Raw genomic sequence first — 27,121 nt, forward strand, 5'->3', positions numbered from 1 at the left:
CTCTGGGCACTGGAGGCCTGTCAGCACCGCGGGGTTTGCACCTCGGTGCAACCCAGGAGGTTGTTGCCACTAGATGGCAGAGGGGGTGTAAGAACAGAAGTGCAGGGCCTTAAAAACCGTGTTCAGTGCCTGAACTCGGAATATTCCTGTCACTGCAGCTCTGTGTACCTGGGATATGTTCTCTCCTCCCGATACCCTGCTCGATACCCTGCTCGATACCCTGCTCGATATCTCCTCGCTCGGAGCTGTGGGAGAGGGAACACAAAGTGCTAAATGTGAGGCTGCTGGTGCAACTTCCAGGGGGAAAAGTATTTCAGGGTGGTATTCTGGATTTAACCCTTCTAGAAACAAAGCAATTAGGAGCTTTCAAAGGGAGGGATTCCGAGCTGTTTTGCTTTCTTGTTTATACAGCAGTTCCCTCTGAAAGGAGAGATGTGGCAGGTTAAGTGTGGAACTCACCACATTAACTTTTGCATTATTGTCTCTCTATTTTTCATGTTCCGTATAATTTAATTGCATTCCTTCATTATGCTAAAACTTCTGCTGACTCAAAGAAGTGAGAAGTTACAAAACAGCAAACCCACCCCTGCTCTAGTGCCTGGATTTGCTGGCAGTAGAGAACAGAGTCAGTAAGTGTTTTCAAATTGCCTTTAATTAATTGCTCATTTTAAAGCTGGATGTACAGGGAGATTGTTGGGAATGCAATTACATGCTGGGAGAACAATGCCCTTGGGCCCACCCATGTGCTGCTGAGCTCGTGTGGAGTCTTGCAGCCTTGTCTTGTGCCATGAAGGGCACATTTAGGAATTGATGGCATGTGGGCACCTGTTCAGACTCCTCCAGCCGTCCCACAGGTGCATCTGGATTCAATACACCCCTCCAGTTACTGTATCTGGGATTTCCATATCAAACTGGTCCCCAGCCCAGCCTGGGCAGGTCACAGGAGTGGTTATGCAAGAGCTGCAGCATATGAATGACTCTCATGTTTGCTTTCCCTGGCCTGCTTAGCTGTTTTTCCAGTGTTGAAAACCTTCATTTGTCTGGATTCTTCAGAGCATCTCTCACCAGCTGCTCCCTGGAGCCACATGTGCTCCACTGCCAGGAGAGATCCCGGGCTCAGCTGAGGAAAGAGCACTTGGAAGCAGTTTGCTTAATGTAGAATTTACAGTTTGAAGCAGCCTCAGTGTGGGAGGGGTGTTTCTGCCCCAGGTTCATTTTGGTTCACATCTGATTTGTGTTTTTTTTTTCTGCTCACCAGTCCTTTCTCCAAACATCTCTGTGAGAGGGACAGCTCAGTTCTGTGTGTTTGATAACAGGCTTTTTCCTGCTGCTGCTGCGATTCAGGAACTTTCTGTATGTTACAAAGAGCCTGAACGTTGTCTGTGATGCTAGTTCCTAGTTTAATGCTGCTCCCTTAGTTGTAGCCAGCACTAAATGTAGGATTTGACATGGCTTTTTGGGAAGCAGTCCTCGTGCTGCACTTGGCACCGAGCTGAGGGCTGGCACGGAGCAGATCAGGGAAGCAGGCCACTCTTCCAAGAATCCTTCTCACTCTGACACTTTCAAAACAAGTCTGCTGGCTTCTTTTCCTCAAGTCCATTAAAGGTTTTTCACAATTCTTTAAAAACAGCCCTTAAAAATAGTGATCATGATGTGGTTCTGTAGGAAATAAAACTATTATGATTGATGACTCTAAATACTGTTTTTAGCAGCGCACGCACAGCCCTTTCCTCAGTCTTGAGATGTTTTCTCTTCTCTTAGTGGTATATGAAAATATGAGCTGCATGAATCACCTCATCACCAACAGAGGATGACTGAGGGGAGCTCGTCAGGAATTTCTGGTGTTTGTACATCTCGGAGAGGTGGACGATGACGGGATGAGGTGGCGGTGCCGGGGGCTCCGGAGCAGGGACAGGAGGTGGAGTGTTGGGCTGGGATCGTGGGCTATGGCCATCCCTTCTCCGTGCTCTGCCTGTGCTTTGGTTTCACTTCAGCTCTGGGAAGGGGATTGTGAAAGATGTGGCCGAGGCAAAATGAGCTCAGGACGAGTGGTTATCGCTCAGTCACATCCCCTCTGTGTGTGGATGTTCCAGTCCGGGCCGGGATGAATGGAAGCGAATTCCTCACCGGTCAAGAGCGCAGAGCGAGCTCTGGCTCTTGGATTGTTTGTGATTTTGGTCCTTAAATGTGGATCTTTGCTGCTGCTGCTGCTCTAGAGCCAAGTGGGGCAATGCTGCAGGGGTGTGTGCCGTGGCAGGGCCGTGGGTGAGCAAACAGGAAACTGGAGGGACAACGGGAATGGTTCGTGTGCCCAGGCCTCCACAGCTGGAACACGAGGCTTTGTCACTAAAAGCCACTACTTCTTACCAGGGTGGGAGAGAGCACAGCAAAGGTTTCAGAGCAGAAATGTGCCCTGAAGGAGCAGTGAGTCAGAAAGGCACTGGCCTTACAGAGCTGGGTTTAGCTGGGCCTCGGGCCTCGGTGTCTCACTTTCCTTCTGAATCGGTTCCGGGTTTGGCCTTGAGGGGTCACATTCTGGCCTCAAAAGTGTCGTTTGCAGCTGAAACGAGTCGTGTTTTGGCCCTGCCCAAACTGGTTTAGGTTAGAATTTGAAGATTTAAACTCCAGACACTTGTGCAATAATGAGTCCATTATCCTGGGGGAAAAAAAAATTGTTTTGGTGTAAATAATTATAAGAAAAACAAACCCACACAAATAAACTGTTTCCTGCCAGGACTACTTAAAAAGTTTTTCAAATCAAACTTAGTTCCTTTTAGTTCTCTGGTTCCAGGAGCTGAGCTTGTAAGGACACTCATGATAAAATTACTTAAGTCCCTCTAAAAAGAAAAGCTCACAAAGCAGGGTTTGCTCCACTTCTATGAAGTGGACAGAATAATTTGGAAATCCACAGAAATTCCTCTCATTTTTTTCCTCTATTTACTTGTGACTTTAATACAGGAGTATTTTCATAGAGATTATCAGCTTCAGGAGAGGTTTTACTCTTTCCGTGTGGACCATTCCAAACTGCTGTAACCCAGAAAAACCAAAGGGTTCTGTGTGTAAAGGAAAAAGTGAGAAACAAAAGCTGAGCTGCCTCAGCCAGGTGGGAGGTGCAGCACTGCTCCCCCTTCCCAGCCCTGAATTCTTTGTGTGAAGTGAGGTGTTCATTCCCAGTCCTTCCTGCTCTCCAATTCACATGGCAGCTTGCAAGCCTAAAACAAAGGAAATAAGTGGTTTGGTCTAATATCTGTGCTCAGATTACTGCTATTGAACTGCTCAGGCAGTGGAGAGAAAAATACATGGAGGGTGCAGAAAGACAGAAATGAAGTCCAAAATAAGTTGAAATGGAGCCTGTTTGTGTGGGGGTTGTTTGTGACTCTTAGTCTGTCAGTTGTTTCCTTTGTGCCTTTCCTTCCTCCAGCTGTCCTAAGCTTTCTACAATGAACTGAAATATCCTGGAATACTTGAATCAAGATATAAGTTTAAAAAAAAAAAATCACTTTTGCTGGCTCTCTCGACAGGAACTCCTGCTTGCAGCTCACCTGGGCTTGGAACTGCAGCACTGGTATTAATAATGCACTGCTGGACTGGAGGGGTCTGGGGAACTAAGCTGGACACTCACTGCTGCTGGATTAGTTGTGTGACCTGGGTGTCTCAAACCTTCTGGTGGCTTGCTTGCACTTTAGAAATCTGAGCTGAAAAGTGGCATTTTCAAGGAGTAAAATGTTGGTGTAGAGTCTTGGTCCCTCTCAGTGCTCCCGTGGATGTGTCAGACACCCAAGATACCTGCAGAGAGTAAAACCAGCACTGCTGGTTTAGGTCAGGCTTTGCAAAAACAGCCCTTGTGAGTGGTGCAGCTCAGTCTGGGAGATGAGCTGAGCCCTGAACCTTAACAGGAGCTGAAGCTGAGGGTGGTTTAGGTTCTGTGGGCACAAGCCAAGCAGATATGGCCAGTTGTGGGCTCGGCTCAGGGACTGTGGAGCAGCTGGAAGCAAAAACCTCCCCCAGTGCCCCTCTGAGAACTGCCAGAGCTCGTGACTCAGAGCCCGACTGGGGTGACTGGGAGGTCCATAAACGGCTTCCAGGGCGTAGGGCAGAGTCTGGAGGGCTTATCTAAAGCTGGAACTGTGGCAAAACACAGCTCATGTGAGGTGTCTCTGTCTGCACAGGCAAAGCTGCCCTGGACTTCTCAGATGGCCACAAAATACTGATGTCACAGTAATATTTAAGCTGTGCTGAGCCAGCTGTAGGGACCTGAACTTGCACAGGCTGAGGAGGCAGGAGGATAGTGGAGGAGTTAATAGGAGGGTGGTTGCAGCCTTTTCTTCCTCCTGAAGGTTGATGGACTTTACCTTCAAGGTGCTGACGCCGTGTTTTCCTTATCTGCTCCCCACTTCCTCCTGCCGGTTCTGTGTCTCAGATCTCTGCCAGGAGGGCACATTGTGCTTTCTCCTCATTTGCTGCCTTGGAGTTTCTGCTTTTTTTTTTTTTTTTTAATGCACAGCCTGAACTTTATCCTTATTTGTGTCACTACTTCCTTGAGCAGGTTGGACATAACGATAATTATGCAAAGCGACCTCTAATTGGAGACATTAAAGCCAGTCATCACTGGCAGTGTCAGTTTGAATGCATGTTGTGATTATTCCTCAGAGCTAGTAAGATGGGTGGCTGAGGAAGGGCAAGGAGAGAATTCTGACAAATTATTTTTGTTTGCTGTCAGCACCGGAGGATAAACTTGGATTCCTCCAGTTGTGCCTTGCCCTGCACGGGTCTCTCTGCTCCTACAGAAAGCAGCATGGGCACAGCCTTACAAAGCATCTGCTTTTCATGTTCTCCCCAGAGCAGCACCGTGGCCCTGGTGAGCAGACAGTGGCACCACGTGCCTGCTCCCCCTGCTTCTTGTCCACTCATTTTCAGAGCTTGTGGCTGCCGGGTTGGAATTTCCACCAGCTCTGTGCTCTGGGGCAAGGCCTGGCTGAAGGGGGAATAGAAACCAACAGCCACGTGGTGGTAAAATTAATCCACGGCTTGAAATGGTTGTGTTGGTCTGGCACAACCAGCCCTGAGCACTCGGTGGGGTCTGTGGCACTCGAGGATGCTCCAGGTACGGGATCCTTCGCCCGTCTCCAGCCAGCCCCATATACCAGACATCAGAGAAAATCATGAGACATTTTAATCTCCCGACACAGCCAGACAGACTGGATGGACATATTTACCAGCCACCTCCAGACCAAGCTTTTCCCTCTTAATCACCCAGCAGATTTCTTTGTGGGTAGTGGTGCGCTGCCGTCGGAGATAAACGCGAGGCTGGGCCGTGCTGTGACTTTGTGGAGAGGTGTAATGACTTCATGGATAAGAATGGGATGAGTCGTGGCCTGGGGCAGCACTCGCAGGATGTTTCCCATGAGAAGCAAGCTTTTGTTTTTCCAATATATCTTAATCAAATATAGCATGACATGTTCCCCCCCTGTGGAAGGGCTGAGTCTTGAACCCAGTGTGAAAAGCAGAGGAAAACAGATTTTTAGTGCATTAAGTTCAGCAAGGAGTTCAGTGTCATATTTTTCTTGCTGGCAGACATATCACTTTTCTTTGAGAAATGTTGCTAAATTAAAGCCAGTCTAAAATTACATCTTCCTCCAAAATAAAAGGTTAAAATTAGATGTAGTTGTTCTTGTGCAGTCTGTGAAGGGGCATGTGAGAAACCAACACTTGATACGGGGCTTGTTTAGAGCTTTAATTGACTTCCCAGTCTGGGTGCACAGAATGATTAATAATGTGAAAATATGATTCATTTTTAATTGGATATTCAGCCACTTTTCCTTATGGTAAAGACTTTCTGTTGTAAGAATTACAGAGATCAGCATGTTTTGAAGGATTGCAGCTCCTGATTTTTTTCACATGTGGCTGTGCCTTCTCCTTCTACTTCTGCGGATGAATTTCCAGGCATAATTTATAGATGAAAAGATTATACCTTCTAGAAATTTCATAAAAGAGCATTTAAAGTAACGTATTTCTGAGGATTAGCTGTGTCATTCTGACTTGGGTGCCTTCAATCACTGGAACAAGACTCCTTTGAAGGCCTGTGAGTTCAAGAGTTCGAGGTTACCTTCTCAGGGCTGTGCCGTGAGGGATCTCCAAACTCCCCTGAACTGCTCTTGCTAAAAAACAGATTTATGTTGAGTTCATCTCCACGACCAGATCTTGTCTGGTTTGATTTGTAAATTGTACAGATATTTCTAACACATCACATTCCAGCCTGACCACAGGCTCCTTCTGGTCGTCAGCAGTGGCGAGCGAATGTTTCTCACCCGAGTCAGCAGAATGTTTCTCAATCTCTTCCCTGTTAGCCCTTGTTAGTGCAATATAAAATCAAAAAAAGTCATTGGGAGAGGGTGAGGGAAAGGCAGTTGGCATTCAGGACTTTACATGCCTTGGATTTCAGGGACTCTTCCTGGTTTGGCGAGAAGCTCCTCAGTGAAATCACCCGGGCTTGGTGTTTGTTCTCTGCCCCGATGGGGTTTGAGGGAGTTTGGTTTTTGAGGGAGTTCTGCAAATGCCCTTTTCAAAGGCAGAGCTACAGGGAGAGCCCAAAAGGGAACATCTTAGAGGATTTCCCAAAGTGTTCAAACAAACTGAGCTGTTGCAGAGAGGTGAAACCCTGCAGCCCTGCAGGGAGGAGGAGGAGAGGGTGGAGGAGGCGTTATTTGTGAGGAGGATTAAAAACCTGTATGGGAATTAATCCCTCTGCACAGGGAGGAGTGCAGAGAAAACAGGAGAGGATATTGTCAGGGGTTTTCCAGAGGTGGCACCTGGAACCCATTGGAGGTTGGTTCCCTGTTCCCCTCAGAGTTAAACCAGTGCTACTGTTACACCTCAAGCAAAGTGGCACCTCCGTTCTGGAACACCCCGCGACCCTCCCGTGCTCCTGTGCCTGCCCAGCCAGCCATTGTTTGGAGGTGCCTGGTAACCAGGGCTTTGGGGAAGTCTCCTGCTCCTTGGGAGCTGAGCTGGAACAGAAGCAGATGTTGGGATGTTGCTTTGAGCCGTGGGATGGTGTCCGTGTGACCCCCGGGACGGAGGGGAGGGCACGGATTGTTCTGCTTCCCTTCGGCTCGGGGTCCAACACCCCACACTTCATCGCTCCCAGTGAACCGTTGGGGCTTTGTTTCTCATTCCAGTCAAAATGTGGCTTCTGTGGGTTCCATAATTCCAACTTTTTTCCATTATAGGACTGTTTACATTGCACTGGAAGAATTATGGCCCGTTGGCGGAGGCTTCAGGTGGCTCCTTGGCCATTTACAGCTGTTTGGGGAAATGCCTTTTTTTTCCATTGGCTGCTTCTTGTGAAATTTTTCCCCTCTGCAGACATTTGTTGAGACTGGGAGAGCTCTCCACAGGAGGGGTTTGGGGCCATTAAGCCATTTCCAGGATGATGGGAGAAGCTGCTCAGGGCAAGCAGCTCGTGCAGCAGCTCCAGTTGGGCATTTTTGCGTTGCTCTTCTGAGATTTTGGGATCTGCTTTACCCTCCCTGAGTGCACTTTGGGATGAAACGCTGGTAATGGCACCACCAAAACCTTACAAGGAGCGGGGGCCTTGCTATAGCTGTGATTAAATTTGTCCATTTTTTTTCAATTCTAAAACTGAAACTCGGAGTCCCCTCCCAGCTGGCTGGAGTCACACTGTGTTGTAGGGTGTCTCCCAAATTTTGTGGAACTGAAAGCCACATTTCTTGATTCCCACCCCAGCTCTCACTGCCTTGGCAGCCCCCTCACCCTGGCTCTCGAGGGAGGGAAGGAATGGGCATTTACAACTCAAACAGGAGGAATCTCCTCCATGCAAATGTGCTGTTCAGGAGGGGTTTATTGCACATTTCTGCAGGTGAAACCAGTCTTTGAAGGGGGATGGCTCGTTTGTCCCAACAGGAACTGCCAGGCTGGGGGGGGGCAAGCAGGGAATGGGATTAAATTCCCGGAGTTTCAGCACTGGGTGGAGAAAGAGGTTCCCAGGTTTGTCAGACCTAAACAAATCACATCTCTCTATTTGAGTCATCAAGGACAGATGCAAAAAGGGAGTTGAAACTTCCCTAAAATTGTAACGTACGTTTATGACAAACCTGGGAACCTCTTATTCTTATTTCTCCTTGGCAGCCTCACCCAGGGGCCTGGCAGAAGCTGAAAAGCTCCTCAGCCTTTTAGTGGATCAAAAGAAGCTTTTTTTTTTTTTTTTTTTTAAAGCAGCTCAACTTTGCACTTCAGACATATAAATAAATATAAAATATTTCAGATCTAAAAATCAAATCTCAACCCTTTACACATATAACATTATCAATATCCAAAAGGTGAAGCACTGAGTTGAAGCCTTAAAAGTATTTTAGCATCAGGGACGAATGTGTGGGGGGTTAATTTTAACTTTTATCCTAAATAACATAAAGTACCATTGACTTATCTGTTTTTTTCCAGGGTCCACACATAGCATCAGTCACTCTGGCTGCTTATGAGTGTAACTCAGTGAACTTCCCAGAGCCTCCTTACCCGGATCAAATCATCTGCCCCGAGGGAACCACCCAGGGATCCATCTCCCTGTGGGCCATCATCTCCAAAGTCAGGCTGGAGGCCTGCATGTGGGTAAGGCTGGGGTGCAAAACTTCACTGGTTTCATTTATGCACTGAACTCTGTGTCCAAAAATGCACAGAACATCCTAAATTAGCAAAATGACAGCAGCTTATGCTGCCCGAGGTGAGGTGTGCTGGGAGAAGAGTTGCCTGGGGAACCTGCCAGCCCTGATGGTTTTGATGTCCTTGAAGGAGGAGGAGCAGGATATTGCTGGGATGTCTTTTATCTGCTGAATGCCAGCAGAAAACTCATGTGCTTGAACACTGGTGGTATAAAGGTGAGTCTCTGACAGGGGATTGGCCCCCAGATGTTCTGGCAGCTCTCCCTGCCTGCACTTAAATGAGGAATAATTCCAGTTATCTGAGTGCAGTGAAGCTGCAGTTGCTCATAGGAAGGATTCAGGGCCTAAAATCACAGCTGAAATGGTTTTTCTGGCTTGCAGCAATAGATTGGATTAAAGAAAAAAGTGTTACGCTGCACATTTTTATGTATTTTATTTCTGTTTCTCTGCCTGTTTCCACATGGCAAACTTTGCACTTCAAACAGGAAAGGCAGGTTAGCTTGGAGTGAATCAGGGCCTTAGGAAACGCTGTCCCTGGAACTTCCTTTCCATTTTTCTCTTTTATTTTTCTCTGCAACTTCTTGCAGGAGTTTAATTTTTGGAGGATTTTGGTCAGATAAGATGTTTTTTTCATTACCACACGGATTATTTTGAATTGCAGTTTACAGAGATGCATCTGCTGGGAACTACATGCCAAATTAACTTTATTTTGCTACTGACTTCCTGCTCCAGCTGATGATTTAATTCCTAAATTCTTGGTTGTCCAATTCAAATGCAGAGAGGAGGAAATTCTAAAAATACAAAGTATCTGCTGCCTGCCCTTGTATTCTTTAATATATAAGACAACTGGTCATGACAACTTTTTTAAATTCTCAGCAGCTGTGTTAGTTACAAAAATTCCAGTTGGGTTGTTTGAATTTACAGATGAAAGTCAAAATAGTAACAGAGAAAGTGGACTCAAAGCCCTCTCAAGAAGCAAAATACACCTTAAATTTCACTTCTAACAAGAGCACAGAATTGCCTTGATAAGAAACTAAACATACAAATACTTACAAGCCTCTAAGTAGAAGATTTCTTTTTATTTTCTCCCCCCCCCACCCCGTGCTGCAGTTTGTTTAACGGAGAACCAGAGTAATAAAAATGGCATTTGCAATTACGTTTCTAGGGTTGCAAAATAAAAAAAATGCAGCTCAGGGTAAACATCTTATTGCTTAATCCCCAGCATGTAAAAACTGAGCTATGAGGAGAATGAAGTCGTTCAGAAATGAGTTAATGGAGCTGCAGGCACTGGAATCTCGGGGCCGGAGCAGCCCCGGGGGAGAACAACCAGTGCCTTCCTGGCTGAGCTGGATCAGAGGAGGGAAAGACAAGGGAATAGGACAGGCCTGGAATGTTTGTATCCCACTTTTTCACTCTTTCCCCCCCCCTCTCCTTTTGTCTTCTCGCCTTGGAATTCCCTGTGAGTTACCTTCTCACTGAACTCTGTCTCCACTGGCTTTTCCCTTGGGAGCATCCTCTGACTACCCCTGGTGTCTCGAGCGATGTTATGCTTTCTTGGAATGTTTCATGAGTACATAAACATTGCTCACTAATTTCCTGTAAGCCAAATCAAGTTGGCAACTGCTGCTGCCTCTTCCAGCGTGTTTCTTTTGTCCTAATTCCAGTTCGCTTCTTATGGAAGCTGCTGGAGAAACTTATTTTTTGATTCTGTCACTCTTAAACTAAACGTTCACTCACGCAGGAAAGATCATGGGGATTCCACAGAGTGAAAAGGCTGATTTTTTGGGGGGAAAAAAACAAATAAAAAATTGAATTTAACTAATTTTTTGCTTTTAAACTGGATTCTGGAATAGTAAATTTAATTCCTAATCTGGGGGAGGTTGAGCGAGCTCAGAAAATCTCTTTTCTTTTCAATGGAGCCAACAACTTCTAATGAGATCTGAAGCTGGGATAAATACTGGATAAATGCACAAGCTGAGGGATTATTGGGTATGTGGAGATCAGCCTGTTTCCTGTAGACTTGTGAAGTTTTGTTGAAAGGCTCCAGAGTGGAATCTGGCCAATCTTTGTGTTTGGAGGGAGACAGGAGGGTGGCAGCAATACAGTCCTGCTGTGAGATGCTGAAAGCAGGTCGGTCCCAGTGGGGACTAAAATAAAATAAAACAAACCAAAGCTGCCCAGGCAGAGGATCCTGCGAGGCTGAAACGTGGGGATTTATCTGCACGAGGGGTTTGACTCAGAGCACAAAAGCAGCAGTGGCTGCTGCCAACTTCAGCCAGGCTCAGGGGTTTCCAGAGGTTAAAATCCTTGCTGGTCCATCCCCTGCACGTCAGTGCTGGCCATTTGTGCTGATAATGGGTGTTACAGGGATCAGATATCTCTGCATCCGAGGAATTATGAGGTGAAATGAAAATGATGCCTTTTTGCAATCACTCTGAGTTGGCTCCACCAGCCCTGGCTGCAGAAGGACTCTCAGGAACAGTCTCAGAGGTGAATGCCAGTTTTCACAGCCTCCCATCCCACAGGGACAAGGAATTCAATAGTGCCCTATATTTTTAATGTGTTGCAGCCTTTTGGGGTTTTGCCTTTTTTTTTTTTTTTCTTTTTACAAGAAATAAGGGGAAAGAATAAAAGTGTTTAATTGCTCAGGATTAGCAGAACAGGCAGCCTGTGTCCTGAGCAGGATCAAATCTGTTTAAAAGACTCTTTCTAGTGGAGTCATTTCCCAGTTTCCTTTTCTGAATGTATTTGTGTGAAAGAATTTTGATTAGCATTTGCCTTTCCAGTTTGTTGTTAGTCCAAGGAATCTCCCTGTAAAACTGGCATTCAGAGTTAAATGGTGAAAATAGCCAATGTTACCAAAAGCAGTTAAATACTTTGGATCCCTTAATTGTTGCTTTTTTTTTGGGGGGGGGGGGCACTGAAGGAACCTATCTCCAGCAGACATGAAATCATATGATTTTTTGCTGCACTTCTGAAATGTTTTGTAATAATGAGCATGTGACTTAGCCAATTTAAAGCAAGTTCATGTCCAGTACACACACATGCAAACCTCTTCCTCAGTTCACAGAACGAAGCCAAAGCAAATTGGCAGAGCCTGGAGGAGCAATGTGACTTTTTGTTCTTGCATCACCCTGAGAACATAACCTCAAGTTAATTTTTCTGAAGTGTTGTTGCTACTGTTTTCAGCCTTATCTTCCCCTCGTGCCAGAAATATGCAGATTAATGAAGTTCAGCTTGTTGCACCCGTTTAAATTTTTTTCTGCTGTGGAAAACAAGGGCACAAACACGCGAGGCCGTGCACTCTGTGAGCTTAAACTGAGGCTTTAACAGCTCGGGCAGCTCTCTGTAAAACCACAACCTGTTGATTTGGAATCAGCACAGCAGCTGGAATTCTTGCTTGCAGCTGCACACAGGGCAGGAACAAAGGAAGCTGAAAAGCTTCAGAAGGAGCAGAAAAAAGCATTTGTCACTGGAGAGAAAAGCGTTTGTTATCGGGGAGAAAATCCATCTGCGGGGAGCTGAGCCTTGGCACACCCCCAGCCAGTGCCCAACTATTGGCTCTTACCTGCCCTAAATTTAAACCATCCCCACTTAATTCCAAGTTCCTGTTTCCTTAGCCTCTGTTTATCCATATGTTCAGCCTTAGCTGTCTCCCTTTGCTTTTTTTTTTCCCCCCTTGGTTAAGCTAAAGTTGCGTTTTACCCACAGGATTGAAATGAGTCATTTGATGTCCTGAGAAAACAAATCTAATTTTCCTGTGGTGAAAAGCAGCCATCCTTTCATCTGGGCTTCTCTTGGCTGCACTTATTCCGAAGTCTGAAGGAGAGGGAAAACCCGAGATCAAGCTCTGCTTAACCTTTTTTCCTTGCTCACAGCTGTAGTAAAACTCAAGCCTGTTTTCTAATAAACACTTGCACCGAGTCTCATGACTGGACGAGTAAACTCCATGACAGCACCGGGGAGGAGCTCCCAGATTATTTTGGAGGCCACTCGGGATCAAGGGCTGTCACATGCCGGAGAATGTGTCTGGGATCATGTGGTGGGGTGAGACTGCAGGGCCCTGCTGAGTCAGGGATGTGGGATCTGCCCTCAGAGGAGCTAAACAAGGAAAAAGGGGGATTCAGAGGAGCAGCGTTATGTTTGAAATCATGGGAAGTTTTCCTGGTGGATGAAAGGAAACCTCTCCAAACAGCTGGTCCCGGCAGTTGGAGTGATTTGAAATGTTCACAGGACTGTGCATGTCACATGTTTTCTGTTTGAGAAAATAAATGAGAATTCCTCTTTTCCCAGGGTGCTGGCACAGCCATTGGAGAGCTGCCCCCCTACTTCATGGCGAGGGCAGCCCGGCTCTCCGGTGCTGAACCCGATGATGACGAGTACCAGGAATTCGAGGAGATGCTGGAACATGCAGAGACTGCACAAGTAAGAACAGTGCAAAACAATAATTAATAAAACACGGGGCAACTAGATGGAGTAAATAACCCCTTCCAATTAAACGAGAACAGGCCGAAAATCACTCGGTGTGAGCTCACGAGGGACTTCCCAGGGGTGGGAAAAGATCCTGCACTGGGGAGAGATACCTGTGGTGATGGCAGGACAAGGATGAGGCTTGTTGGAGCAGAAGCAACAGTGCAGCCAAATATTTGCTACGAGTGCTGCAGTTATTGAGACTTCCAGGAGCAGCAGGGGGAAGGTGGGGAGACAGTGGGCTGAGGAACCGGGGGCAGAGGAGCTGCTCGGCCCCAGTCAGGGCTGTTGGGCTGCATTTAGAGCCTCCCTGGGCCAGGGGATGGTTTTCAGTCCCAGCTCATCCCTTCCAGGTGATATTTGACTGGGGAATTTTTCTCCTGATGTGAAAATGCCCCCAAACTGCTCCCAGTCCCTTGTTGTCACTCTGACCTTCGTTTCCTTGGTGGGTGAAACACTCTCAGTGTTTCAGTACGGTTTGCAATCGATGCTCTCCATCACTCGAGCATTATTGTGGCTAATTTTTCCTTCAGGTCAGGAGTTTGCATCCTGGTCACAAGTTACTGATGCTGTTTTAGAAGAAATTAAGCATTTTTTCCTCATACTCCTTGCCACTGGATTTTTCCTCTGTATTTTTCCTTCTTATCCTGTTTTGTCTGCCACTAAGTTGAAATAAGTCATAAGACTGCTTTTAAAAACCAGCAGATGCTATTTAATATGCACTGATGTCTCTGAACTCTTCTGCCAGGGGGAGAGATAAATATATATTTTATTTTTTTTCTCCTTCAAAAGATGGATGAAGCTTTTCCATGAAAGTGGTTTGTCTGGAAATACTAAATGCAATCTAGTAATTCTAACTTTAAACCCTGTGTTTCCTGAGAGCCTCTCCCTCCTAGAAAGTTCCAGAGGTTTTTTCTGCTCTTACAAATAGTAAATTCTTCTATTTTTTTTAAAGATGCAGCAGGGGGAAAAAAAGCATCTGCTTTGTTCTTTACTCTCTCATCAATCTTTGCTCTGCGAAGTAACCCCTGAGTGTATAAAATCCCCAACTGCATAAAAATTGAGTTGTGGTAAAAAAAACAAAAAACACCCCAACAATGAAACCAGTGGAGCCCACGACTGGAGTGTCTGTGTTTCCTGAAACTCTCCCAGCAAATTCTATGTGTGTGCAGTGGTGGGAGCAGCCAGAGCTGGTTTCCAGAACGCACAGTAAGATTCTTGGGCAGAAGATTTTTTTGCTAGAGAGCATTTTGTCAGGCCAGGCCAAACTATAGCTGTACTGACTGCCCAGAGTAAACAAGTGGCCTTGTGGAATTAATGAAGAAAAATGATGCTGTTATTTACCACTACTTTTGATTTTATTTTTTTCTTGGCAGTCGGGTTTGGATTGAAACGTCTTGTTTTGTGGATGGATGGCCAGGAAAAAAAAAACCACCAAAAAAAACCCCAACAATCTTTTAAACTCCACTTGTGGTTTGGTTTCTATAAACTCTTCTAGCGTGAGGCTTTGACAATCTGATTAAATTGCATTGTGCTCATAAAACTGACAGTTCAGTTTTTTCCATTTGCTAATGTGACTTCCTTTTTTTGCTTTTGGCTTCGCTGGTGTTTTCGCTGGATGTCTGTGGGAGACAGGCCTGCCTTTCCTCTGACCTCTGCAAATCCCCATCTCCAGCACAGCTTATCACTGCTTGTCCTGTCATTTGCACCCACGAGCCCGTGGTGATGCCTATTTTTAAATTGCTCATTACCGATTTTTATTACCTCCATCGGCTTCTCCCACTCTTCCCAGGGCTTAGGAAAACACGGGGCAGGATGTGACAAGTGTCCTGTGCCCTGGGGGATGCTCCAAATGCTTGATGGCAAACGACAGGAGCCTTCTTTCAGCATAAAGGTCTCAGTTCTGTCCAGGCTTTTGGAAAGGCCTGGGAATGGGTGTTGGATTTTGGAGAATAGCTGAGCTGCTCTTTGCCCACGAGGCAGAGCCAAATGGTTTGACGTGATTCCCTCTGTGTGTGTGTGTGTGTTGTTCAGAGAGCCTGGGCTGCTGTTTCTCAAAAACAATGGTAGTTTGGAGAAACAGATGAGGATCTTCTCTGGTGAGAATGGATCATGCCTGTAACATCCAGCCTGAAGGATCTGTGAGGGGGAATGTGCTGCTGGCTGGGCACTTAAAAAAAAAACAAAAAAACAACCAAAAAAGGATTAAACAGCAGAAAGGTTCAGTGCTCCAGTCAGAGTTACACAGAGTAAAATGCTAGTTACTTTAGGGAGTCTATTGATGGATTTTCTGTCCTGAATCTCAGATCTGAGTGACCTCGAGCTGGGTTTTGAGTGAGCTCCTTGGCCTGCAGGTGACGTGTGTGCCTGTCTTGTACTTCCCATTAACACCCTTCAGAAAAAGCCCCTCATTTTAAAGGAACACTCACTTCTCCTTTCCCTGTGTCCCTGTGTGTGCTCACCAGTGAGTTCCAGTTACATAAAAGGGAGTGTTGGAGCTTCTCCTTCCTTGTGGCTTTGCCCTGGACAAGGAGGGTGGGTTTGCACTCTGGGCCCTTTCCCCTCACACACAGTGAGAGCCCAGCATGGAGCAGCTCCCTCTGATTTGTGAGCGCTCAGGGCAGCATTTAAAAATCACCAGTGTTTAAAACAGTATCTCTGTCGCCTTTAACTCTCTTCCAGTGGAATTCCAGAGCCAGGGAGTGTTTTATCAGAGCTCCCCTTTTAGCCACAGGGAGTATCTCCAGCACAGCAGCCTCTCAATTAGGGGAAGTGAATCCTGCTCAGTGCTGGGGCAGCACATTGGTAATGCCAGTGCACACATCCTTTGTGCAGCTCGTGTCTCCACACACGTGTGCAGGGACTCTCTTGCCAGTTGAACACTTGCTGACTGTTGAGTTTTCCCATCGTTTCTCTGTCACGCTGAAACACTTAAAGCTGAGGGAGGTTCCTGGTGACAATGAAGCTTTTTAGAGCCTGGTGACAGTGCTGGGCCTTGCTGTATCTTGGTACTCCTTGCTGAGAGGGGAAAGTACTGATATCTCTGTGCATATCTAACCCTTAATGACTGTAAGTGTTTGGCTTCATTAAGTGGCACATTTTTAAGGACTAACGATTTACACACCGGGCTTTGCTCCTGTGCAGCCTCGGGGCAGCCAAATTTCCACGTAAAAATATTTTCTAGTTGCCTGTGTTACTATCAGCCACTGCTGTTTGTTTACTTTCCAAGCCGTGTCCCTGCCTCTGGAAGAAGAGAGGCTTGGAAAGGGGTTAAATCCATGGAGATGCCGGGGCTGCAGCAGGGCTGGTTTGGAAATGACTGGGTGCCATCTGCACTCTGGGTGTCAGTTGTTGCTGGGACCTGTTTTTGCCTCCACTGAACCTTTGCTGGTTGTGGTTTGTCTGGCCATCACATGACTTCTCTGAAAATTCCCCCTCCCCTCCATTTCCAGTAAACTGTTTGAACAGGAGTGACTCAGACTGAAACCAGCTTCCCTGTAACCACAGGGCTTGTTAAAGAATTTGTCAACGTGGACTCGAGAGGGTTTGTATTAAACTGAGCTGCAACTGCTTTGGTTGCGTCAGGAGCTCCAGAGAACTGACTTCCTGCCCTGCAAGGAGTTAAACTGATGAACTTTTGTGATAGTGACACTTGGACACATGTTAATCCCATCTTTCCAGCGCTCCTGAGAGCCCGGGTGCCTTTGCCTGGATCGCTTTTCCACCTCTTCACGTGGGGTTTCTTCTTTGCAGAGGCAGAACAAAGTTCTGCCACACCCAGCCCTGGCTGTGGGGAGAGCCCAGCGCTGTGTTCTGACACGACACTGTGACTTCACTCCCGTGGAATGATTAGATTCGACTAATAAGTGAAATCTTATTTAATTAGCAGTGTAAAAGGTGGCCAAATTAAAAACGGATCTCTCCCCCGATTCGATTTAATTAACAGCTCCTCTCTGATAAATTCCTGCTTGAAAGGGGTTCTCTGCCTGCTGGCTGGTTTAATCAACATTTAAGGGTATTTGGTGCAAGAAAAAAAAGAAGTTAAAGCAGACCACAAGCAGGTTTTTATAAAACACTTATCACAAAAATGGAAGTGGAGGGGTCACGTACAATCACTGGGAAACCTCCACTTCTTTTTTTTTTTTTTTTTGCTTTCCCAGAACTAACTTATTTAAACTGAACATCAAATTCCCCTCATCATTCCTCTTGCTCGGTCTTCCAGTCACCCCCTTTCCTCATCAGCTTCCCCTCTTCATTAATTGTGCTGCACAATTAATGGGGGGGTGGTCACCAGGAGACTGGTCCTCACACACTCCAGTCCTGTTTGATGCCTGGATTTGTTAATTAGTTAATCTTACCTCTTTAATCTGTAATTAAATAGAAATTCAAAACTAATCCAACCTTGAAGCTTCACTGTAAAAACTCTCCATGAGTGCTTGGGAGTGAGGTGGCAAAGTGATGGTGAACTAATAGTGTGGTGGGTTTTTCACGGGCAGTGTAACGGGGGAACAGTCTGAGTAACAAAATTACTGAGTCAAAATAAGTCTTGAAATGAGTCAATGAAAGCTTTAAATAAGAGAACTTCATCTAGAGAACTTCCTGAGAAAAGAGGTAGCAAAGAGTTAATGGAGGCAGAGGGGGGACAATCTGTGAGTAACCCGTGTGTGAGGCAGCTCCTGGCTGGAGCTCTCTGGGCACTGGCAGGAGCAGGGGAGGCTCTGCATTGTTCTGTTCATTTGCACACCTGCTCAGATAAGGCAAAACCAGCAGTGGGTGTTGCATTACTAATTTCTGCTGGTGAGCTGGAGGTGACTTTCTGACATTCTGCTCCAAATGCCTCTTTGTGGCAACGTCTGTTCCCTCAAACTCACTCACGCAGCCCCCCTGTTATTCTGGTGCTCCGTGTGTAAAGGGCAGAAATCAGAAATCATCAAGGCAGGGAAGAAATCCAAATTACTCTGCAACATTTTCACTCAGTATTAGGTCAGGAGAATTTTTTTCAGTGACAAATTTCTTACCTAACAACACAGATGAGAAATAATGTCCCTGGGGGTGCTGGAAATTTTGGAAGCTGCACAGAGGCCGTGGAGAAGCAGGTAGTTGGATTTGCATGCTCTGCTCTGTGTGTGTTGGGAATGCCCAACACAAGCTCCTAAGGGGAAAATGTGGTCCTAAATAATTGATATTTCACCCCCCAATATTCCGAGAAAGACCAATAAATGACCAAAAGCTGGGTCAGAAAAGCTGCTTCAGAGTATTTTTTCCAGGGAGAGCCTTCAATAACTGATAGAAATGACTTAGAGTGTCATAACCAAGAAAATGGCTGCTTCCCCCCCCCTCTGCTCCAGACACTGTTTAAATATCTGTGTTGTACAAGAGTCTGGTATGCAGAGCACTTGGAGCTGTCTGGGAACCTCTGAGGGAGAGCTTTGCTCAGAATTGCCCATGGGGCTCTCAGGGAAGACTTTTGTGTGCTGGAGGCTTTGTCAGCTGGGGAAGAAGTTCCTCACTTCTGTTCTACAAGTGATTTTTTTGGTGTGTGGGTTTTAATCCTTAACTTATTTCTAAGTTCCCTGTGGAGAAAGTGTGGGGTTTTTTCCAGTGCTGATGGCCCTCCTCAGATTTGTCAGAGATTGAAAAAGTCAATTGGTTATCAAAAGTCAATCATTTGATTAGCAAAAATCCCTTCCTTTCTTGGTGGTGGTGGCTGAAGCAAAGCAATAACTTCCTTCACTCCAGCGATTGGGAGCCCTTCCTTACAACACCTGGATCTGAAACTGCCTGAAAATAGGACCTGATTAGTTTTAATTGCATTTTAATGGAATTGCTGTGAGTAGATTGGCAGAGCTGTGGCTTTGGGATCAAAGAGCAGCTCGGGGGGGTTTGGGAGGCAGTGCCAGCCCAGCTCTGACTGAGAGCAGAGGCTGCAGAGCTCAGGGGCTGCTTGTGGGAACCAGAGGGGTCAGAGGCTCTCCCTCTCCACTCTGGAATGACAGGAAGGCTCATCTTGAGCGGGCCCTGAGGCAGTTTCCAGCCCCAGCCTTTTGCTCAGAGCGTTTGTCCAAGGCTCAGGTTCCTCAGGGATTGTCAGGCCAGGTCTGGGAGCCCTCAGGACCAGGGGCTGCACAACCTCCCTGGAACATCTGTCCCTGCTCACTGCCGGGTCTCCTGCGAGGTGTGAAGAGAAAGTAGCGCTTTACCAAGGAAAAAACATCATTTTCCTTCATGTTTTTGTGCAAAACTACCAAGTGTCCAAGTGGACACCTTGCTGTTGTGGCTGCACAGCCCCGGTGTGAGGAGCAGAGGTGGCAGGGGATGTGGTTCCAGGGGCCTCTGCCCTGCAGGACACATCTGATAAGACTGAAAGGACAAGCTCCTTCCTCTTCCTTCAGGCCATTTCCTTTAATTGTGTCTTATTCTTTGCAGAATTTCGTTATTCTTACAGTATGAAGCAGAAGGGCTTTATCTGGAGAAGGCTGAGAGCTTCAGTTCTGGCTGTGGGAAATGCTGACTTAAATTTGAGTAACAGACCCACTGAGCTCTCTAATGTGTGTTAATTTGGGGGTTTCCCTTCCAAAGCTGAGCAGGGTGTTGGACTGTAACAGTCTAAAACCCTGAGCCTGCAGCTCCTGAGATGGAGCTTGTTATGAAGAAACATTTGCTGGTTCTTGCCACAAGAAGAGGGAGATGAAATGGTTCTTACCCTGGTACAAATGGTTAATGAAATTAATACCTGGAAGTTCCTGATGGATTGATCTAGAGCTGGTTGAATTCTTGGGGAGGAACCATAACTTACCATAGAGTGGATCCATGTCTTGGAATTTTCACACCTTTGCTCCAAGACAGGCTAAAATTAAATGAGCAGGGAAAGCAAAGCCTGCTGTTGGGATGGACACTTTGTTGTGCTCTGTTCCCACAGGACTGGCAGAGGATTCAGCTCCTCCCAGGGCCCTGTGGCTCCTCAGGTCTGTCATTTCTACCACCACTTTTAAAATCTGAGGACAATGAGTTGAACTGTGTTTTCTATGGAAAACCTTCAGTTTTTCTGACACAAGGACTAATTGTAGTTACTCATAGGTCTGAGTTTCCAAACTCAGATGTCCCAGAGACAATCAATTGATTTTCCAGAATTTAATGTCCCAGAAAACCCCAGACTTTTTGTGGAGTGTAGCTTATTTCCTTCTCAAACTTAGCATCTGGAATGTCTGTTCTGTGCCTGTTGTGTGTAAATACCTTTCTTTTATCTAATTTCAGTTCTTGCTTAGTTCTGCCACCTTCCCTTGGCTGCTTCCAGCAATCCTTGAAAACCTCCTCCAGCTTTCTCCTTTGGCAGCCCAGTTTCCCAGACAGGACCTTTCTTTCCCAGATTCCTGAGTGAGAAGTAGGTTTAAACCTTACCCCTCTCACCCTCTGCTCTCCAGGCATCAGGGTGGAAACACCCTCTTTTAGTTTGCCCTTTCTCTGCACTGAGCTGGAATTACTTTGGAGAGAGCTGGAATAGGGATCCAGAGCCCTTCCCATACACATTCAGATGCCAGGAATCATTGGAGCTGATGCATTGGGAGATTATGAGCCACAATCAGAATATTCCTGCTTGTACCTTCCTCGGGAGATCTGTCACCTTTGGTTTCTTGTGTGAAATGGTCACTGAGGGGTGAACTGTTTGCTGGATTTGATCCCTGTTCTCCTCACCTTCTCTCCAGGTTGGTGTGTTGCTCCTTAAATCCCTGCTGATCTCCCCTCCTTGCAGGGATGTGTGCTGGGCCCTCCCATCCCACAGGGAGCTCCCTGACTTCTGTGGAGCTGCTCCTCTGCAGTTAATCCATTATTCCAACGAGTTAATAATTCTTCCCAGTCCTCTGAAATCCTGGAATCCACTGCCTGACCACAAATGGTCATTCTCCCATAAGTTGTGTTTGATTCCATTGTGTTGGGACAGAAAGCCAGAAGTAACAAAATACCGAGCAGCTCATTTTTAACATAACTCAGATGTTTACATAAAGAGGGGCACTGTCTGTGTAGGCAGCTCTTTAAATGTTAAGGAATCTATAATTTTGATAATCTGAGGTGGTGCCTTTGGACTTGGGCTTCAATCTTTGGGGGGGAAAAGTGTTCTCCTCTTGAGTTTATTATTTGGATGGATTAACTTTTTCTAGTAGGAAAAACATTATAATAGTAATATAAATTATACTCAGACCTTAAGGGAACGTCCACTTCATCACATTCCAGTCACACATTTGCAGTGGGGGGTCTGCCCTGGGATGAAAATCCATCTCTGCAGCAGCTCCAGTGCCCTCCTGGGTTGTGGGGAACCATCGAGGTGCAGCACATTCCCTTCAGATCCCTCTTTGTCTTGTTATTTTCTCCATGTTCCTCCACGCTCCTGTTTTCTCTCAGAGTAACAAACCCTTTGTAACCCCTTCCAGGCCCTCCAGAAATTTATTTTTAACTTGTTCAGGGCACCATCTGCCAGGTGATGAATATCCTGCTGGAGCAGTTCCATGAATGCATCACTGACTTCCCCCCATCCCACGTTAAGGCCCCGGGTGATCTTACGAGTAGGGAACATGTACACGATGGACTTGGGATGCAATTTAGTCTCAAATATTCCTTCCCTTCTTCTCAAAAGTACTTGAGGTATTTACAGCAGCAAAAAAAAAAAAAAAATGGAGAGGAGTTTTTCAGGCCTCAAATCACTGGAAGTTTGGGTCGTGCCTTTCAGGGATTGAGCTGGTTTGTGATGGGGGGCCGTGGCTTTCCTGATGCTCCTAAAATCTGATTGCAGCTGCAGGTTGGAGAATAAACTGTTACATGGCGTAATCTGGGCAGGCTTTTGAGCAGAGGTCTCTGGGGAAGTGTTAAGGTTGTTCCTGTAGGGATTGTTCAGATCTCCTTGATACCATCAACTCACTCCCTGCAGCTCCATCAACCACCTCTGCTCTTGGAGAGGAGGAGAAAAGAGGCTTCACAATTTCATTGTGAACAACAAATAGTGGCTGTTCTGCTTCCTGATTAATAACTCAGTGTTACAGAGGGAAAAGGGGGAAAACTGATTGATTAAAATTGTTTTTTGTCTTGAGCTTGTCCATTTTTGTCTCGAGATTTGTCCAAATCTGGTGAGGAGTTTGTTCCTCACTCGAAGGCAGAGGAGCTTGTGCAACTTCACCGAGGGAGAAAGAAGAGAGAGAGAGTAACTTATAAATGGAAACCAAAGAAAACAGAGGGGTGGGATGAAGCCTTGCAGTTAAGATTGTCTGTTAAGTGTAGTTAAGATTCACTGTCAAGAAGGACGTTTTTCCAGGGATAGAAGGGCCCTGTTTGCACAAAGCTGCTCCACAAGGCCCCTTTGGAGGAGGAACACTGTGGTAAATCCCACTTTGCAGCAAAACATGTCATTTCTCTTCTCTGTCCCCTTGGTTTTGGAGGTGTGGGAGGGCTGGGTTTTCTTTTTTGCTTTTGTTGGGATCAATGAACTGATCAAACTGAGCAGATCCCAACCCACCCAAGCCGAGCCGAGCCCGGTGAATCAGCCCTTCACCCCCGACCTTTTGTGCCTCTTCTGTCCCCCCCAGTTGTGGGGATGTGATGATTAACCCAGTGAAGTCATGTTTAATCACTTCACCTCCCTCTGCCTGCGCTGCAGAGCTCACAGGAAATGTGTTCCCAAACCCCCCCAAACCAAACCACCTCTGAAGGGAACACGGCGAGCTAAAATGTTATAAAGAATGAATCACATTTAGCTGAGAGGCCACTCTAGATCCTTTAATTTGGGGGGAAAATGTGGTGCCTGTAAGTAGCTGAACTTTTATCTTTTTTCATATATATATATATTTATATAATTTATTTTTTCAAGTGCTGAAAGTTGTTTGATTTCGAACTATTAAAAAAAAAATAAGAGAAAAGACTGTTCCCTGTGCAGGCTTTGGAAGAGAAAAAATATCATTGTGAAATAGGTAAAAGTTGTGAAACTGGGGGTTGTGTTGTCGGAGAAATGAAACCTTGAAGGGGTTTTATTGTTGCAGATGTCACAAAGATCAGAAAACAAGATTTAAGGAAGGGACCAAACGGAAATAGTTGTGAATTTGTTTCATAAAGTCAATATCGAGGCTGCAGATACATAGTTTTGTTGCAAACCTGGTGGGTTTATTAACCTGGAAATTATTCCTGCCTGTGATTGTGTTATAAAAATGCAGTGTCTGTATTTCTGATTATTTTTGTAGGGGAAAAAAAGTCCTTTATTTGTCTTTGGGCTTATTTAGAAAGTTTGGAAAAAATAATAGGAAAGTTTGAAAGCTTGAAAAAGTGAAAAAGTTTGGGAAAAAAAAAACTGAAAAAATTGGGAAAAAAACTGAAAAAGTTTTAAAAAATACTTCCAAAGTTTGAAAAAATGCTTATTTTAAAAAGTTGGAAAAAAAAAACAAAAACAAATTAGAAGTTCTGGAGTGAAAGTTTTAGAACTTAAAAATGTACTTTCCTTGGAGACAATGTAAAACCAAACCTTGAAGGAGAAACCATCCGAGTAAGAACTTGAAAAAAATAAAGTTATGAATTAATAAGGTGAGAGAAAAATTGCCCAAACACTGGTTTTGTTTTGGGGGGGGGGTGTTAAAACACTTTCATAATTGGTTTTATAAAATAGTAGTAGTAGTAGTGATAATAATAATAGCTGTGGTTATTATTATTATTATTATTATTATTATTATTATTATTATTATTAGGGAAAAATTAGTTTGAAGGCAGCCTTGAATTCTGCAGCAATCAAGAAAGGTGGATGAGGAGAAGCTGTTTCTTTTTAAGCAGTTTGATTAAAACTGTTGCACTGGGCTTGCCCTGAGTTAATAAAGTCAATTTATATATAATTATAATAATATATTTTATTTAAAATAAAGTATTAGGTTACAGGTTGTTTGCTAGAGAGTTTATTTCCAGTTTCTGTGACAGTTAATACAACAGTGTATTAGAAACCCAGTGTAAAATAATGATAAATCACCTGGTTTGGGGTTTGCTTATTTATAATCAGACATTCAGACCCCAAGGTGTAACTCCTGCTCAGAGGGAGAAAATTCCCCCTCACAGAATATTCCACAGGGGTTTTATATTCTCCTTAAAATTAAAATATCCCACTGTAATAATTAGGAAATCTCATTTATTTGGCGTTTTTTTTCTTTCAGTTGAAGGATTTGCTTTAATTTGGTTTATTTTCCCAAACATTAAGAATAACAAATAGAATTATTCTGACTTCAATTAATTGTTTTTTTTTTTTTAATTTGAGAATTTGACTGTTTTAAAGCCCAGTAATGGAAAAAAGGCTAATACTTGAAAAAGGGGTGTAAAAAGAAGCAAATGGCTTTAGCACAGATTTATTCTTTTTTTTTAATCTGCCATAAAGAATTATGTCAATTCTATGGCTCAGAATTTAAATAATATGCCAGGACATTGTCAAATAATTGTAGTTTTCTTGCATTGCTGTGACAAAGTTAAAATTGCATAAATTTAAATTTCCTGCATTGTCCTGTCGTTGCTTTAGTCAATAATTAATGACATTCTAAATTCTACAATTCAGTGGTAAAATGTGGAATTTAGAATGTCATTAATTATTGATTCGAGTAATTTCCTTGTGTAATTTCCTACATAAGTTTCCTACAAAATGTTAATCTGTGGTTATTGCTTTTCTTCTGGAAAATCGGCTTTTTATTGCTTCTTTGTGGGATTTTAAACAAGAATTCCTAATTATTTTTTCATGTTTGCTATTCCCAAAGATTCCCAGCTTTCTGTACCTGCCGTGGCCAAGGCTGAGCAGGGAATTCCTGACCCTGCTTTTCACTTTTGGAGACAGTTTTGCCTCAAAATGATTTTTCCCCTCTTGTAAATTCACTTCTCACATTCAAATAAACTGCTTGTGAGAATATTTTTGCTTTTTAAAATTTTATAATAATTTTATAATAAAATTTAGATTTATTTTCGTTTGGTTTTCTGTTGTTGTTCCTGAGCATTTGGCAAATGTTGAGACTCAGGAGGAAGTTCTGATCCCAAAATAAAAGCACGTTCTGAGTGTGTCACAGGAGCTGCACCTTCACTGCTTTGGAAGTATTTCAGCTCCAACTTGAGGGATTTTATGGAATTTTACAAGTCTGTCGTAGCCAGTACCTGGAATTGGGTGTTCTGCTGAAGATCCTGGGCTTGAGAGAACAGATCTGAGGAAATAATGGGATTATTGTGTTGGAGAAAGTGCCTTTTTAGCACTGAAGGAATTCATTCCCTCTGCTTGCTTAAGGAATGAGGCACTGGCATTGCAAAGATTGGGGGAAATAAATACTGGAGAACCTGTTTCCAAACACAGGGAGCTCAGTGCCACCGGCATGGATTGGGAAAACAAACCCAGTGGATGTGGGTGGTCAGAGTTCCCACCCTGAGCACTGGGAATATCCCTCTGGCCCCTCCAAGCCCAGCGCTTCAGACTGGCCTTTTTGGTTTAAAATTCCTCCCAACTCCTAGTGGGAAAATCCCAAAGCAAGGAGGGCACGGGAACCACACACATTTTGGGATTTGTTCACTGGGGATTTGCCTCAGGAATCCTTTGTTTTCCTCCCTGCAGGACTTTGCTTCCCGGGCTAAACTGGCCGTGCAGAACCTGGTGCAGAAGGTTGGATTCTTTGGGATCTTGGCCTGTGCCTCGGTGAGTTTGTGCTGGGAACGGGGGGATTTCTGGGCACAGGTGGAATGTTTGGCCATGGAATTAATTGTTTGCTGTTTCTGTGCCCTCTGTGGTGCTCAGGGAAGCGGGATCGTTGTGGGATTGACGTGGAGAAACCCCAGTCCTGGATTAGAACCAAACACAGGGAATTCTGCATAAAAGCACAGCTAATTTATTATCCCTTCCTTCAGCTGCACCGTTGGGCTTCGACACTGGTTCTCTTTGGAAGGTGATGAGTTTGGGATAGTTTTGTTTCCTCTTTAATCCATCAAACCCAAAAGGTGCAGCAACGGTGCTTTATCATTTTCCAAAGATTAATCAGTTAATTCTCTAGTTCAGCCTGGAGTGGGGAAACCTGGAAAAACAAACAGGTATCAGGTCACTAAAGTTGCCAAAGGTTTGTCAAAGTAAGGAAAACTTACAAGACATTCCAAAAATCCCAGAGGTGTGTCCCTGTTTCAGGCCAGGAATTCTCCCTGCCTTGGAGGCTGAGGCCTGTCTTGAATCCCTGTCTTGGGAATCTGCTGGAACCCTGTTAGGATTTCTTTAGGTGTTTATGTACAAGGGGACAGTGCTTGGCATCCTCAAATCCAGAGGTACACATGGATTGAAGGGTGGAAAACCACCTGGATGAACCCTGACTGGGGTGTTCATCCACTGTGATCCTAAACCTGCTCTTTGGGTTGTTGGGAACCAGAGAGGGCAGAACGAGGAGGGAAAAGGCAGTCCTGGCTCTGGAGCTGGTTTATTTTCCCTCTAAGCAGGAGATGATGGGAGCATCCCCAGCGAGGGGGTTTTAGTGTTTTAAGTAGGAAAATGCTGTTCTTTTGGGGTAGAAAAATATGGAATTTGAGGTTGCAATGTCTCTCTGTATATGCTTGATGCAAACTGGTAGGAATTGGCGTGCCTTGTTCATCCCACAAAATCCGTGGGATGGGATTACAGGGAAGGCAGTGCAGGCCCCCCATGGTCCCATTCCTGTGGGATAGGCACAGCATTAGGGTGAGGTGTTCATTCCACAGTTGCCCAGCATCTCCCAGTTTCCTAAACTGTGGAGATGACAACACCAAGTGTTACTCAAATGTGAGCTGGACAGGATTCATCTGGTAGTTGCTGCACGGAGCTGCTGTTCCCTGAGCTTTGGAACTGGCTGGAGGTTACAAACTGTTCCCAAATCTTCCCAGCCCTCAGGCTGCTCCTTCCCTCCTCTGACTCACTGTGACCTGGGACACATCCCTGTGACCCGGGGTACATCCCTGTCCCCAGCACAGCTCCGGGGTGG

The 27,121-nt window shown here is 45.2% G+C and overlaps 1 protein-coding gene across 3 annotated transcripts in view; it reads left to right on the plus strand.

Moving 5' to 3' along the window:
- The window catches only part of VMP1 (vacuole membrane protein 1), a 59,280-nt gene that overhangs the window by 16,112 nt on the left and 16,047 nt on the right, over positions 1-27,121 (plus strand). For all 3 annotated transcript variants that reach the window (XM_017821633.1, XM_017821635.1, XM_017821634.1), the window contains exons 7-9: positions 8,461-8,625; positions 12,969-13,100; positions 25,741-25,821. In XM_017821633.1, the coding sequence (XP_017677122.1) occupies positions 8,461-8,625; positions 12,969-13,100; positions 25,741-25,821 (378 nt within the window). The remainder of the gene's footprint in view (positions 1-8,460; positions 8,626-12,968; positions 13,101-25,740; positions 25,822-27,121) is intronic.

This window comes from Lepidothrix coronata, unplaced genomic scaffold (assembly GCF_001604755.1).
Source record: "Lepidothrix coronata isolate B3197 unplaced genomic scaffold, Lepidothrix_coronata-1.0 Scaffold91, whole genome shotgun sequence".
Lineage (NCBI taxonomy): Eukaryota > Metazoa > Chordata > Aves > Passeriformes > Pipridae > Lepidothrix > Lepidothrix coronata.